The sequence below is a fragment of the Candoia aspera genome, chromosome 10 (assembly GCF_035149785.1).
Source record: "Candoia aspera isolate rCanAsp1 chromosome 10, rCanAsp1.hap2, whole genome shotgun sequence".
Taxonomy (NCBI): domain Eukaryota; kingdom Metazoa; phylum Chordata; class Lepidosauria; order Squamata; family Boidae; genus Candoia; species Candoia aspera.
Genome location: NC_086162.1, coordinates 22,285,864 through 22,300,369, shown reverse-complemented (window position 1 = coordinate 22,300,369; position 14,506 = coordinate 22,285,864). Strand labels below are relative to the sequence as shown.

At 46.4% G+C, this 14,506-nt stretch overlaps 1 protein-coding gene across 1 annotated transcript in view; it reads right to left on the bottom strand.

Annotated features, from left to right (window-relative positions):
• Positions 1–12,709, bottom strand: part of MEGF8 (multiple EGF like domains 8) — a 42,254-nt gene extending 29,545 nt beyond the window's left edge. Inside the window, exons 1-12 of the mRNA XM_063312243.1 lie at positions 12,486–12,709; positions 11,470–11,633; positions 9,989–10,195; positions 9,650–9,830; positions 7,382–7,470; positions 6,413–6,635; positions 5,663–5,843; positions 5,418–5,563; positions 3,822–3,941; positions 2,711–2,877; positions 890–997; positions 409–556 (exon numbers count right to left, since the gene is read on the bottom strand). Coding sequence (XP_063168313.1) covers positions 409–556; positions 890–997; positions 2,711–2,877; positions 3,822–3,941; positions 5,418–5,563; positions 5,663–5,843; positions 6,413–6,635; positions 7,382–7,470; positions 9,650–9,830; positions 9,989–10,195; positions 11,470–11,633; positions 12,486–12,672 — 1,921 coding nt within the window. The 5' untranslated portion in view covers positions 12,673–12,709. The remainder of the gene's footprint in view (positions 1–408; positions 557–889; positions 998–2,710; positions 2,878–3,821; positions 3,942–5,417; positions 5,564–5,662; positions 5,844–6,412; positions 6,636–7,381; positions 7,471–9,649; positions 9,831–9,988; positions 10,196–11,469; positions 11,634–12,485) is intronic.
• Positions 12,710–14,506: the final 1,797 nt, after the last annotated feature.

The window sequence follows — 14,506 nt, the reverse complement described above, 5'->3', positions numbered from 1 at the left end:
GGATCTCCCTGGAGAAAACTCTGTTTTCACAATAGGAAGGGGGGCATTGGAAAGGAAACCAGGAGACGGAGAGTTCTAGTCCCGCCTTGGGCACGAAAGCTGGCTGGGTGATCTTGGGCCAGTCCCTCTCTCTCAGCCCAACCCACCTCACAGGGTTGTTGTTGTGGGGAAAATAGGCGGAGGAAGGAGTGTTAGGTATGTTCGCTGCCTTGAGTTATAAAAATAATAAAGGCGGGATAGAAAATAAATAAATAAAAATTATAGAATGCCATTAGGATTCTGGCTCCTTATCTTGACATTCTCTTCAAGCGTACAGTACAGCAAAGCATGGGCAGGCTACCATAAAACCCCATCCCTGAAATGAAGGCTTGTGGCAAAAGGTAGAACAGTCCAGGTTGGCTGTCTTACCTGAGAGGGGCATGCAGGTCTCATTTTGCACACACCAGCCAAAGGGTCCCGAAGCCCGGGGTAGAGAAGCATCGGTGCCACCAAAGGCCAGGCATGATTGGCAGTCCACTAAGAGGCGGGCCAGGCCCAGACAGCCAGTGTTGGGGCACTAAAGAATAAGGGGTGTGGGGAGAAAGAACACCCGTCAGGAAACCGAGCAGCCAACAGCTCTCTGGATAAAGTATCAGAACTTAGGCCTTTCTGTCCAGCCACCAAGACTGTCCAGACCTTGGCCTTGTGATAAATACAGACAATCCTTGGCTCGACCTTGACCCCCATTTCAGAGACTCCAGAGGCAACGGAGCAGACCTCTGTCCCAACATCCTTCCAAAATAACAGACAAGTCCAACGCATCTGCAGTAGTCCAGCAGCAGCAGCTACATTTACACCAAGTTTATGTCATTCGCTGCAATTTGCGGCACTGCATTTCCAGGCTACTCACAAGGTTGTGGGGCTGAGTGCTCTGGCAACCTCGGGAACACCAGGCACATTCTGGGTCCTTGGCACAGGTGCTTTTTTCTGTGTAAATGGAGCAGTAGTCCAGATGGTACTGGGGCCAGGAGAGAAGAAAAGCTGGTCAGTGACATCTTGTATTGATCTGGTAGCCAGAAGAGTCTTGCTAGGCTGTCCTATGAACAACCCCCACAAGAGGAGGGCGTGCAGGTGCCCACCCTTCAGGAGAAGACAGTGGTCCATTGGTAAGAATTTCCCTCGTGCACATATTTTTGGCCTGTTTTCAAACTGATCTGCAGTGTTATTTTAATTAGTCCACTCACCTGCTTTTACCAACTTAGCTGGGTGTGGTCTAAAGAACAACGGCTTTCTCACATACACAGATTTGCTGTTTGATTAGCGAACTGTATGCATATCTCTCTCTCTCTCTCTCTCTCTCTCTCTCTCTCTCTCTCTCTCTCTCTCTGAAGATATGAAGACATTTTTTGGAGGCCCCCCCAACTCCAGGAGGTAATAACAGAGACGACTGAGAAGAACACCTTTTTCTGGCGGTACAAACTGCCTACCAGATACGTTTCAGAGCTATCAATCTACGTATTCTTAATCCATTTTCCTTTGCCAAATTTTTGGCAGTACACCGCGTGGTTTATTTGTTTTTATCTGTTCAGTTACTTTTTTTTAAAGGAGCTTAGTGCAGCAATGGCTTGTTTTGCACACATAGTCTACAGACAGCTCTAGCGCCTCCAGGTAGGACTAGGAAAGAATCAATATTGGGTTAAACGAACCCTGGCATAGCGCCCTGTGGGAACGCAGCCAGAAAGTCGGTATTATTCACCCCACTCGTTCGAAACTGCTAATTAAGTAGAACATTAAAATGAATGCTCTATGACAATTTTCTTAGTTCTCCCAAGCTGCTGATTGACAACTCCTGTCTTCCATTGCAATCATATCTGCTGGGGATGGTGCGTGTTGTATTCCAACACCTCTGGAAAACAGCAGCCCAATGTATCTAATCCCTTGGAACGTGCGTTTTGTTTGAGTGTGAAATGCCATGAAATGCCTCTTTTGAGCGTTGAGTGTTGTTTTGACATCCCATTTTGCAGTTAAAGGAATCATTTCTCGGGGGCGGCACCGTTCTGTGAAACTTCACACTTGAAACAGTTCAGAACATTTTGCACACCCATACTAAATACCTAAAGAAAGTCTGTTATTTTAGGTAGTCCTCACTTAATGACCATTCGCTGAGCAATGGTTCAGACTTATGACAACAGTGAAAAACCGACTTGCAACTGGTCCTCACACTTATGACCGTTGCAGCGTTCCCATGGTCATCTCCTTTGGGGGGGAGATGGGCGGTGACAGAAATTTGGAAGGAAGGAAGGAAGGAAGGAAGGAAGGAAGGAAGGAAGGAAGGAAGGAAGGAAGGAAGGAAGGAAATCACCATTTTCGACCTTCTCAACTGGCTTCAATGGGGAACATGATTTGCTTACTGACCACAAGTTTCATTTAATGACCATGCAATTCATTTAGTAACACCACAAAAAATGTTGTAAAATCAGGTCGGATTCGCTTAACAACCACATTGCTTAGCAACCAAATGGTCATTACACGAGGACTACCTGTACTAACAAACGTCACCCAGCTTCTACTAGGTTTGAGTCTCGTGCTGCCAAACCTAAGTAAAATTACTTGGTTTCCCAGTTAAAAGTACAGATTGGAAATCCACACTGCAAGGGTATCTGGGGGAGCCTGGCACTGAGGCTGTGGGCGATACTCAAGTACTCCCAGCCAGAACCCCGAACTCACTTACCATCTGAGACGGCACCTGAAAGACGAACGTGGGCACTTTGTAAGCCAGCAGGTCGCCTCGTGGCACCCCGCTATAGCCTCCTGCCACAAGGAGCACATTTCCATTCATCACAGTGGCCACGTGGGAATATCGGCCACGTGCCTGGGTTGAAGTCTTTGACTCGTGCTCTGGGGAGAGATGTATAGAACAAATCAGTCCCTACCTCCACCGCCTCTTGCCTTGGTATTCTTGATCTGATTGGGTCTTTAATCTGTTTTCACCTTGTTCGTTTCCAAGTGATTTTACACTTTTTGTAAAAAAAAATCAGGAGTCTGGCAGCACCTTCTCCAACTAACCAATGTTATCGAAAGGCAGAAGCTTGTGTGAGTGGCAGGTACCACAGACGAACACTGCTCTCCTCCTACGATATCAATGGTTTTGGCACAGGGTTATTTGTAAATGAAGCGTGGCATAGAAACGCATCTAATCCAGACATCACACTGCTGCAGAACCAGTGTGCTGTAGAGGGTAAATCTCTGAAGCCAGGAGTCCTCAGTTCATGATGCTCCATGGGAGATCATGAGTCATGTTCCAGTCCCTGTTTCTGTACATCGTATTAAGCCAATGTTCCTCAACCTTGGAAACCTTAAGATGTGTGGACTTCAATTCCTAGAATCCTGGGAGTTGAAGTCCACACATCTTAAAGTCCCCACGGCTGAGGAACACTGTATTAAGCTATAATGTGCATTTCTTAGTCTGGCTTCTCACACTGCGTGAACTCAGCCAGTGTGATCTATGGCTTAGCCTTTGGGGAAAGCCCGATTATGAGTTGTTGAACAAACCACGATAGTGTAATTTAGGGGCCCAGGCTCTCTCTCTCTCATCACATGGGATGATTGTGGCAGTAACATGAGATTAATCCTAAACACGCTACCCTGAAACTGCAAAAAGTGCTTTTCTCGCAGCAAAATCTGAGGACAGTGAACTCAAGGCCGTTCTCCAACTCTTTCAGAAAATAATTAACGGAAACAAACTGAGCCTCGGAAGTTCCGTGAACGCTTCAGCCACGAACCACCGTGCTCTGTCCTTCACCGAAGCTGATAAATTTGTGGGGACTGGGGCAATCCCTCACCTTGAGTGATTAGGGGTGCCAGTTCGTGACTAGAGACCCACTGGTGGCAACCCAAGTGGTAGAAAAATATTTCGTCCTCGTAACATTTCTCTTCGTGGTAATGGATGTGAACGTTGCCCCCTGGAAGAGAGTAAAAGCACGGGAGGACGGGAAAGGTGGAAAGGAAGAGAAATAAATACTTATTGCACTTGTTTAAAGTATCTCTAGGCCACCTTGGAGGGCAATGTCCCACTTCCCAACCCAAATTCATTATTAACAATTGTATTTCTTCTTCTTAGTACCCTAAGAAATAACATTAACGTTAATGTTAATATTCACTAGTTAATGAATAACATTATTATTAACTGACGAATAATAACCTTAATGTCGTTATTATTAACTAATGAATATTAACATTAACATTACTATTCATTAGTTCATTCTGTCCATATATCGCCATGTCATTTCGGACTCTTGCCGGCTTACAGCTGCATAGGCAGACAACTAAAATACACCCAGTAAAAAGATTTTAAATAATCAATAATTCACCCCAAATGGGTAGCGACAATAACCACCAATAAACAAGATTATATGGCCAGAGTATAAAAGAACCACCAAATAAATCAATTGCTCAAAAAAGCCAGAAGTAAAATAAGAAGAGAATAAGATTGGCAGCAGGAATAAAATCAACAACTGTGCAAAGGAAGACAATTGGTGGTGCCCTTACTGTTTATCCTCTGTGCCAAAATATAATGTGTACTTTAATAAACATGAATAAATGTGTAATGGAAAACGCTAACCAACACACATTTATTTATTCTGTCAAGGAAACAGCGAAAGCAGCATCCCCCAAAGGACATGAGTCCGTACTCAGACAGGGGGACTTTCAGCTTTCACATATGCATATATGTATACCAATATGCATATAAGGATACAGAAAGACAAACACTATTACATTAGATTGCTGTGTGTATATTAATGCAGATGTATCTCGAATAGTCCGAAGTGGCCGGGTATATATGGATATATGCGTACACATTAAAGGTAAAGGTTTCCCTTGACGTAAAGTCCAGTCGTGTCCGACTCTAGGGGGCGGTGCTCATCTCCGTTTCTAAGCCTTGGAGCCGGCGTTGTCCATAGGACACTTCCGGGTCATGTGGCCAGCATGACTCACGGAACGCCGTTACCTTCCCGCCGAAGCGGTACCAATTAATCTACTCACATTTGCATGTTTTCGAACTGCTTGGTGTGCAGGAGCTGGGACTAGCAACGGGAGCTCACCCTGCCGCGCGGTTTCGAACCGCCAACCTTCCGATCGGCAGCTCAGCAGTTTAACCCGCAGCGCCACCGCGTCCCGCAATGCGTACACATAGAGATAGGAAAATCTCCTTTGATTCTGACAGGTGGTTCTTGTCTCCCTCCATCTGTACTGTGTGTGGGTTTCTGTTCTGGTGCTTGTCTCCCCTCTCTCTCTCTCTCTCTCTCTCTCTCTCTCTCTCTGTCTGTCTGTCTGTCTGTCTGGCAAAGCTGTACTTTATGATTGTTCACTGCCCAGAGTCACACACCTGAGCTGGGTGGCTGAAGAGACTGAATTAATTAATTAATTCCCGCACCCACCATAAACAACCATGTAATTGCCAATGACTGTGGCAGAGTGGAACGCCCTTTCTCGAGGCCCCCGGTGTGAATCTTTGGCGCGCAACGTAGTCCAGTAGCGCAGGTCCACATGGAAGAGGTCGGTCGTATTCACTCGAACGCTGAATCTGCAGTCGTGGAAGAAGTCAAGTTGGTCCGTCCTTCTGTAATCTCCCCAGGTCCCGCCGCCTCTATTTCTTTCATTGCAATCCTAGCTGCCTGCTTACCGAGCAGTGGAGGGCCGGTGCCCACCATAAACCAAGAGAGCACGGGAGGCTGGATGGAAGACCATGGAATGGCCTGCTGCTGCTGGAGCTTTCCCCCCTGAAGGAATCACCAGCTCCCAGGTCCACTGTCTCAGATGGAAGCGGTACATGCGGGAGGAGAAGACATCTACCTCGGTGCGCCCTGTGGAAAGTGGGACTTTTCACCTGGAAGATGCTGCCCCCAGACCAATTCCCAGTCTCTCATTTCTAGAACGTACTTGCAATGGGCTGTTACATTTGTTATTTTAGTTAAACCAACAGTTACAATGGCATAATCAGCTGCAAAGCCCTGCAAGGAAGCAACATCTCTACCATTGGTTTTGACTGCTCATTCCTTCAATGCTCCTTTTCCACAAATCTCCCTATATGGCTTTTCTCCTGTCACAAATGTACTGTCTGCTCCTTCCCTCAGCTCTGGGAATTCAGAATTAAACATGGGTGAAGCTTATACAAAACAAAGAAATCAGCAAAACTATCTGTGGATCTAAACTATGTATTCAGAGGATTGAACTACAAATCCCTCGAGTTGGTTCTTACTGCCATTTCTGACTCAGGGTTTAAGACTGTCCCAGTGATTACCCGCCTCCCATTATGAAAACTGTGACAACCTTAAATCCCATGCGCTCCCTCCAGCCATCCTCACTACATTCCTCCTGAAGCCGTGAGAAGATCCCTGGATTCCTGAACCACACAGGGGGCTCTGCAACTCACCTCCAAATACATACAGCCATTCATCTACCACCGCAGATGCATGGCCAGCCAACCCAGGAGGTGGAGGAAACCTTGTGGTGTTAAGGGGCACCAGCTCCTGCCAACACCCCTCCCGCGGCAGATACATCCAGACATCATTCGCCAGAAATCCAGTGGCCAACTCTCCGCCAAAAAGAACCAAGGAGCCTTCCCAGGCCATGGCTGTGTGGGAGTGACGCGCAGTCTGGAAATGAAAAGACAGAAAGGAGATCCCTATCACTCTGATGGGGTGGGAAAAGCATGTTTGCCTCCCCCTCACATTCATTCTATGTACTGTAGAATTAGCAGGCCGCATGGTACCTCTAACGCAGGGTTTCTCAACCATGGTGACTTTAAGATGTGTGGACTTCAACTCCCAGAATTCCCCAGCCAGACTTGCTGGGTTGAGAAACACTGCTCTAAAGGGTATCTAAATGCAAATCTTGCCACAGCAGGAAAATTAGCCTCATTACGATTATGGAGAGGTCAAAAATCTTTTAAAAATTCTCAAAACCCTCTCAAACAAAGGAGAGACCACATAGTTTTCAAACAGCTCTCATCTCCAGGAAGTTGTTATTAGGATATTGTTCAAGAATATCCATCAGTACGTCCAATGTTAAAATATTTTGCTTCATTCTGTGATTGTAAATGATCTCAAGTCCTCTCCTTGCCTGGAGAGGAATTATCGAAGAACACTACTATTCACTGACTCTTCATTCTGCCACAGTTGTTGGCATTTCTTCTCTTGAAGACGGGAGTGAAAATTCTTGTGCCACTAAGCAACAGTGAGCTGCAACAAATGAGTACCCCTGGTGGCACAACATTTTAAAATTCACACATGGCATTTTGGGTGGATGCCTAAGCATCTCAGGTATAACCTGGGCCCCTCCTTCCTTTCCATAATGTACAAAGAAGTCTTCTCAGGAAGAGGGGAAATCAAAAGGCACTTACTGGGGAGGGGCTAAGCACTCTCTGATGCCAAGTGTTGGTGGTGAAGTTATAGAAGACAAGGTCCCCCAAAGCAGTGTTTAGATCCAAGCCTGGGGAAGAAAGCAGAAACGTCACAAGACTTTGGAACAGCAAGGAAAGGCTGCTCTGGCCTCAGCAATCAACTATGTCAGGACCTGGGCAAGATCAAAGAGGCAAGAACGATGCTGATCTCAGAAAAGAATCTGCAATGCTATTTGAGGCTAAATACAGAATTGTGGAAACTGCAATAGTAGACTCCCAGCTTCATTTATAGCAAGTCAATTAAGGGGGAATCTTTCTGAATGCTCTGAAATGCTTCTTCCCAGATTTCCTGCCACCTGAATTAAGCCACTGTTTATGAGACAAGCATGGCTGGGGAATTCTGGGAGTTGAAGTCCACACATCTTAAAAGTTTCCACATTTGAAAAACCCTGAGATAAGCAATCAGCTAACTCACTATCTTTTTGATCGTTTATGTCTGGATTCTTTCATTCTTTTCCTAGCCTCCCCACAATCTCTCACAAATAAGGACTACTGCACAGTTATTTTACAGTGCTGTAATCCAGAGTACGCTGACTTGGATATCATTCAATTCAGCGGTGGGACAGAAAACAAACCAGGCTATTAGCACAGTTCAGACCAGCCTTTCTCAACCTTTTGACCCTGGAGGAACCCTTGAAATATTTCTCAGGCCTCGGGGAACCCCTGCCCATCCAGGCTCAAATACAGGCCAGAAGTTAACTGAAAATAAAGAATGAAGCTTACCTCTTTCATGTGAAGTTGCCTGAATTTGAAATAATTTTTAAAATAAATCATGATCTCCCAGGGAACCCCTAGGGACCTCTCGTGGAACCTGAGGGTGCCACGGAACCCTGGTTGAGAAACCCTGGTTCAAACTGTAGGATCAGGTCAGCCCACTTCATGCCCAGCAGTTCAAGAGATAGCCTACTTATCCTTTCAAAGTGTTGCTCCTGTTGGCTACTAAACACTCAAATTCTGGCTGCCAGGATTCCTTTCATCTGTACAGTATTTTCTGATGTATACACAAAACTTCATAAAAGGAGTCATGGCAACCAGTGCTTGGCTCTCAGAGGGAAACAGAGGAAAAGTGTCCAAGGAAAGGGTTGGTTTTTACATCATTCATGAAGTTCCAAAGATGTGTCCTCCTACTTGCTTCCATTCCCTCTCTTCTTACCTATTTTATTTACTTATGAAAGTGACTCTGGGCAGCATACAACAGTCCAATTAAAACAGTAAATATATAAAACAATTATTACCTAAAATCAGTATATAATAATTACTAAAAACATTAAAACAATAAAAACTGAGCTAAAAACAGAAAGGAAATAACAAACGGAGGGATGTTAAGAATAGTGGAGCCATCTCACCAGCTCACCTGTCCCCAGGGGTCCCAAGGCCTGCTGGCACAACCAGGTCTTGAGGGACCTCCAAAAGCTCAGGAGTGATGAGGCCAACCTCATCTCCAGGGGGAGAAGGTTCCACAATGCGGGCACCACAACAGAAAAGGCCTGCCAAATGTAGCTCCCTAGATGACACAACCCGTAACATGCCCTCTCTGCTGGATCTGGTGGGACGGGCAGTTGAAATCAGGGAGAGGCGGTCCCTCAGATAACCCAGCCCCACGCCATGAAGGGCTTCAAAGGTCAACACCAGCAACATCTTGCTGCATTCCTAGCTGTGACTTCAAATAATACTCTTTCATTTGATTACGTATTTTATTGATTTATTATTCAAATTTAATTACTGCCCATCTCCCCCAAGAGAGGGACTCTGGGCGGTTTACAATAAAATCAAACTCCAAACATAAACATTAAAATCTCATAAAACCAGACACATCACAATTATTATAAAATGCAATAAATAAATATATTATTGTTAAGAAGCTCAACACCAAAACACGTAACATCACAAGAATCATATGTTGCATTTATTATTTGGGTAGCGCTTGGGAGACCACCCCTACAAAGGAATATAGCAGCTGCTCCCACATGGAAAATGTTCTTCTTAACATCAGAACAAGAGACAACTAGACCATGGCCATTCAGCCCAAAAGCTCATCACTGCTTCAGTGATGAGAAGTGTTCAGAGCATTCAGAATTGTGCCACAGTCCTTCCAACTGAATGCTTTAGCATTCAGTCAACCTGGAAAAGTGCAATATCAGGGCTGTAAACGCTCAGAGAAGCTCACTTTGTTCCACCTGTAAAAAGATACAAAAGGTGATGCCTGACCTCCAAAGATGTACAGTCCTCCAGTGGAGGGTAGGAAAGCACCAGCAGCTGCTGTACGGGGCCAGAAACTGGGATCTCGGATGCTCACGTTGTACCATTTCCCCGCTCCCTGGTTGTCACTCAAGGCTAAGTCACAGGCCTGGCCCACAAATCCAGGTTCACACTGGCAATGCTGCGACTCCTACAGGAGGGAGGAGGAGGAAAAGTTACAGACATATCCCGACTGGCAAATGAAAACCTAAAAGAATATTTTTCCATCGCAGTGCAAATAAGTTATGGGAAGCTTCTCTTCCTAATTCTAAGGCTGATCACTCAAGGTACAAAAGTACCATCTCTTACCTGGTGACAAGTGCCATGATTCTGGCAATAAGTGGTGCAGTCAGGCATTGAGCAGTCCTTGCCACCCCAGCCTTGGAAGCAGGCACAATGCCCATCGTTATCACAAATCCCATGTCCTGAGCAGCCCATTGGACATAGCGAGACAGTGTAAGTAGCATTGAAGCCCAGCAGGTTGTAGTTGGCATCACTGAAGAGATGTAACAGCATCTACAAAGTAGGAAGGCATGAGTACTCCAAGTGTCCTGGAGTCAACACGATGGGCTGATGACGGCAAAACATTCGCCAACCAAAGCTGTGTTCTTTTCCATGTGTCTTTTTAAACTGCTTTAGTAAACTGCCCAGTTTAGCAGCATTTCTCAACCTTGGCAACTTTAAGATGTATGGACTTCAGCTCCCAGAATTCCCCAGCCAGCATGCTGGCTGGGGAATTTTGGGAGTTGAAGTCCACACACTTTAAAGTTGTCAGGGTTCAGAAACACTGCAATACGGTAAAGCAGCACTGACCAACTGACCAACCAACCATAAGAGTAAAGCCATTGGAGCACTAATATTTCAATATTAATTAAAAATGCTGGGTCCTCTCAAGTTATCTATTTTTCTCTCTCTTTCAAAAGAGGACAAAGAGCTATGGCTCATGGACTTCCCCCACACCAGATGACACTGACTTGGTAATGTGAGAGTCACAGTCCCAGCTCATCTGGAGAACTACAGCACGTATGTTTCATCCAATCCAGCAAAGCAGTGGATCGCTTAGTCTTCTTTCTTAGGATATCATAAACCCATCTGAAATGTTAATCCCGTTCCTGCAGCAAATGTACTTGAGTCAGTGGCAATGGGGACACCGCGAGAAGATCAAAAATGAAATCAAGTCATCTAGTCAGTTAACCTCCAAGGAGATGAATTTAGACCAAAACAGATCCAGTCAGGCAGAAGTAATCCTGCTCAGTCAGTTGAGTTGTGGAGATGCCTTAGTCTAGTCCCATCTGGCCTACCTAGTTCTCAAAACAAATGGAGTCTTGCCCTTACAGAATGTAATTCCAAACTAAGATTGCTTGCATTGGCCCGACCATGAAAACTGCTGCCTGCCTAGCCAATGGGGAAGTGGGAAGTCATGTCATCAAGCCTTGTCAATATTCTCCTGATTCAAAGGCTGATGATAGAGTCTTCCTGGAGAAAGTGGCTAGGGCCCTATTCCTAAAATGGTTGTTTTTGACTCAGTTTGATTGTATCCTGTCAGAACCACAAGATTCCTGGTTGACATGAGGATCTCTGGGGGAGGCCTCACATATCTCATGACATCATCTTGCAAGTGATGTAAATTACGTAACGCGTTCAGACGAAACATCATTTGCACGACGACATCGTTTTGAGGTAAGCATGCCTTCTGCACAGGCCACTGGGTGAGCCATTAAGTTCCAAGGTTGGAAGAAATTATCTCCTGAACATTACAGAAAGAATTTCCCACCACTGGGTTCCAGTACCTTGCCAGAGGTGGCCTCAATAGTGGGGGGCAAAGTGCTGCCACTGAGGCTGGCCAGCAAAGGGCTGCTGGGAGAATCTCCATCATAAATGAAGAGATAGTCATAGGTGCATTCCGTATCCATGAACATGAAGGTCAAGAGGATGCGGTAGCTGCTGCTGGGAGCTGAAATATATAGAAAAGCAAAGCTTAGCAATCTGATCCCAGAGTCAACATTGTGCAGTGCAGTAAATCTTAAGGAAGCTAACTAGTCCCCGTGTCCTGTAACCATGCAACTGTTATGCCTTGTTTACAAAGTGGATCAAAAGGGGTTAAACATGTCATACGAGCACCTAAACTCAATCAGTGAGGAATTAGAGAGTTTTAGTTTTAGTTTCATGTAGCCTTGAGGCTACACTAATTCCTCCCAATAAGCCATGCTGTCTAATCAGGAACAGCAGTTGATAGACGGGGAATGCCTCCTAGCTTCCTCTACAGCAACTGAAAGAACATTAAAGAAAAGGTGACTGCTTTCGGTCACCTGGGACACATGGACACAACCTTAGTGGCACAGAGCCTCTTTCATTATTAAGAACTGATGGCTTCAACAGATTTGCTGATAGGTCCTTCCACTTCCACAGAGCACACTGTGAAAGTGGAAGGACCTATCAGCAAATCTGTTGAACAGCTAATACTTACTATTCCCAAGTTTCTCATTCCAAGGATAAGAAAGCCTCAGATCCTCCTCACCTAAGCCACCATTAAGAATGCTTTGTTGGACCTCTGTGGCATGCCCCCATGGCCAGAGAAATATACCACTCAGAGCTGATCTGAGCTAAATCAAAGAGTTAATGGGATTAAGAGAAAACATATTCCACAGACTCCAAGATACCTGATATACTCTTTGGGAATTTAGGGGAAAATCCTTGACTTGGATCCTCAGATCCTTGATAGATGTTTCAAAGAGGGGGAAATTTCTTGGTTTGGAGTCTCCTCACCTAAGCCGCCATCACCCACCATGTTTCTTCAAATGCTCACCCTCCACCAGCCATTCACAGTTGCCGTTGACCGAGTAATTGCCAGGTCCATCAGTCACATAGCCAGAAGCGCTGCGTAGCACCTCACGGCGTCCCTTACAGTCCCCAGCATAGGCTTGATGAATCCCACACAGGGTGAGGGGCAGCAGAACCAACAGCTTTAAGCAACTGGCCTTTAGGAGGCCCATGATGGCTTTTGGATCTCCCTGTAATCAAAAAGGATGCTCCATTAATATAGCTGGAAAAGTGAATGGGGCGTCATTTTCCAGCCATTGTTGGGGAAGAAATACAGAAACATTATTCAATACCATGCATTCTTACACAGGGTAAATATGCCTTGACATACAACCTATTCTCAAAATTGAGTTTTAGATACTGCTCAATCCTAGAACAGGTTGAGCAGGCTAAAAGTAAATAATATTTTTTTCATTTCAAGCTTGGCACTTTTCCTTTTTACAACTGCCTGTGCTCTAAAGATTTGCTAGACAGTGATAAGTAAAGAAATTAACATAAAGTGGACAAAGTGTTTATTTTCCTAATACAACTGCACCGACGAAAAAGAAGTCAATAAGGATGATTAAAGATCATGCAGTACCATTTTAAAAAAACTGTTAATTAAACTAAATTATTCATTATTTTCCCAGCCCATTTACACCAAATAATTTAAACACGATTCTGAAATGGCAGCACACGCCTTAAATGCACTATGGTTGAAGAAGAAACGTAAGATGAAAATAAAGACATTTTAAAAGCCTTTTAATTATAAGCAGCTCCCATACATCTATGATTCTAGGAGGGACTGCCAGGCAGACCCCCTTTAAGAAAGCCCATGCATGTCAGCTTCCCAGAGAACTGGAAAGCCTGTACCTTTTATGCCTTCCTGCATCCCTCAAATGATTTAAATGCAATTCCGTCCATACCTAGCAAATCGCCTGACCCTCTTGGATCAGGGTACCTCAGAGGCCAGGGTGGTGTAGGGGCTAAGGTGCTGGATCAGAAGTTTGAATTCTCCCGGGCTGACTTTGGGCCAGTCCCTCCCTCCCTCTCTCTCTCTCAGCCCAGCCTACCTTTCAGGGGCGTTGTTGTGGGGGAGAAGGAAGCATTTCGGGCGCTGCCTCGAGCTCCTGAAACAAAGGCAGGCTATGCATCTCACAGGCAAATATATGGAATAAACGGGCATTAACCCAGAGGCATGAAGGAACGGGGAGAAACCATCAAGGTCCAGAAAAGACACAACTGTGGACTCCAAGAAGGGGACCCTCCATTGAGGGTGGGCGGGAGGTGAGAAACCCGGACGTCTCCAGGGGTCCCAGCCCGGGCCAGGGGTCCGGAGGGAAAGCGGGGACGAGCCCAGGCCTCCTCCCGGCGGGACCAGCAGGGGAGCCCCGCATCTCCAGGGGAGCGCTACGGCTGTGCAGAGAAAGAGCCCATCCGGAGGAACCGGGAGAGAAGCGGTGGGCCCGGCTCCCCACTGGAAACCGCGGCTCCTAATGGGGGCTAAAGGGATCCCCCGGACCCACCTCCGCAGCCGCCAGCGGCTCCGCTGCCCCCGCGGCCCATGCAGAGGCCAGTCCGGGACCGAGGGGGCATCGAGACGAGGGCCCAGAGCGGCCGCGAGAGAGGCATCCAGGTCTCCCCCATCTCTATGGAAAGTGCAGCCATGGAGACGGTAAGGCTAGAGCGTTCGGGGAGGCCGAATGGATGGGCCTACCCGCGCGGCGGTGGAAGTTTTATTTTCCGGGGGGGAGCAGGCGAAATGCCTCCGATCGTGATGTCCTGAGCCGGCCGTGCTCGCCCCCTTCCCTATGACCAAGCGCAGCCTTCCCCGACGTCGCCTCCTGCAGAAAGGCCGGGGACTACCAACCCCATTATCCCCAGCCGACGCGGCCTTGAGGAGGCTTGAGAGCTCTCTTGAGAGGTTGGAGAAGGCTGCTTTATCACGTCCGGCTGTAGAAAGGCGGAAGACAGGGTCCCTGCCCCAAACGGCTTCCAGTCAGGTTTTGCACAGGGAGGGCGGCATGG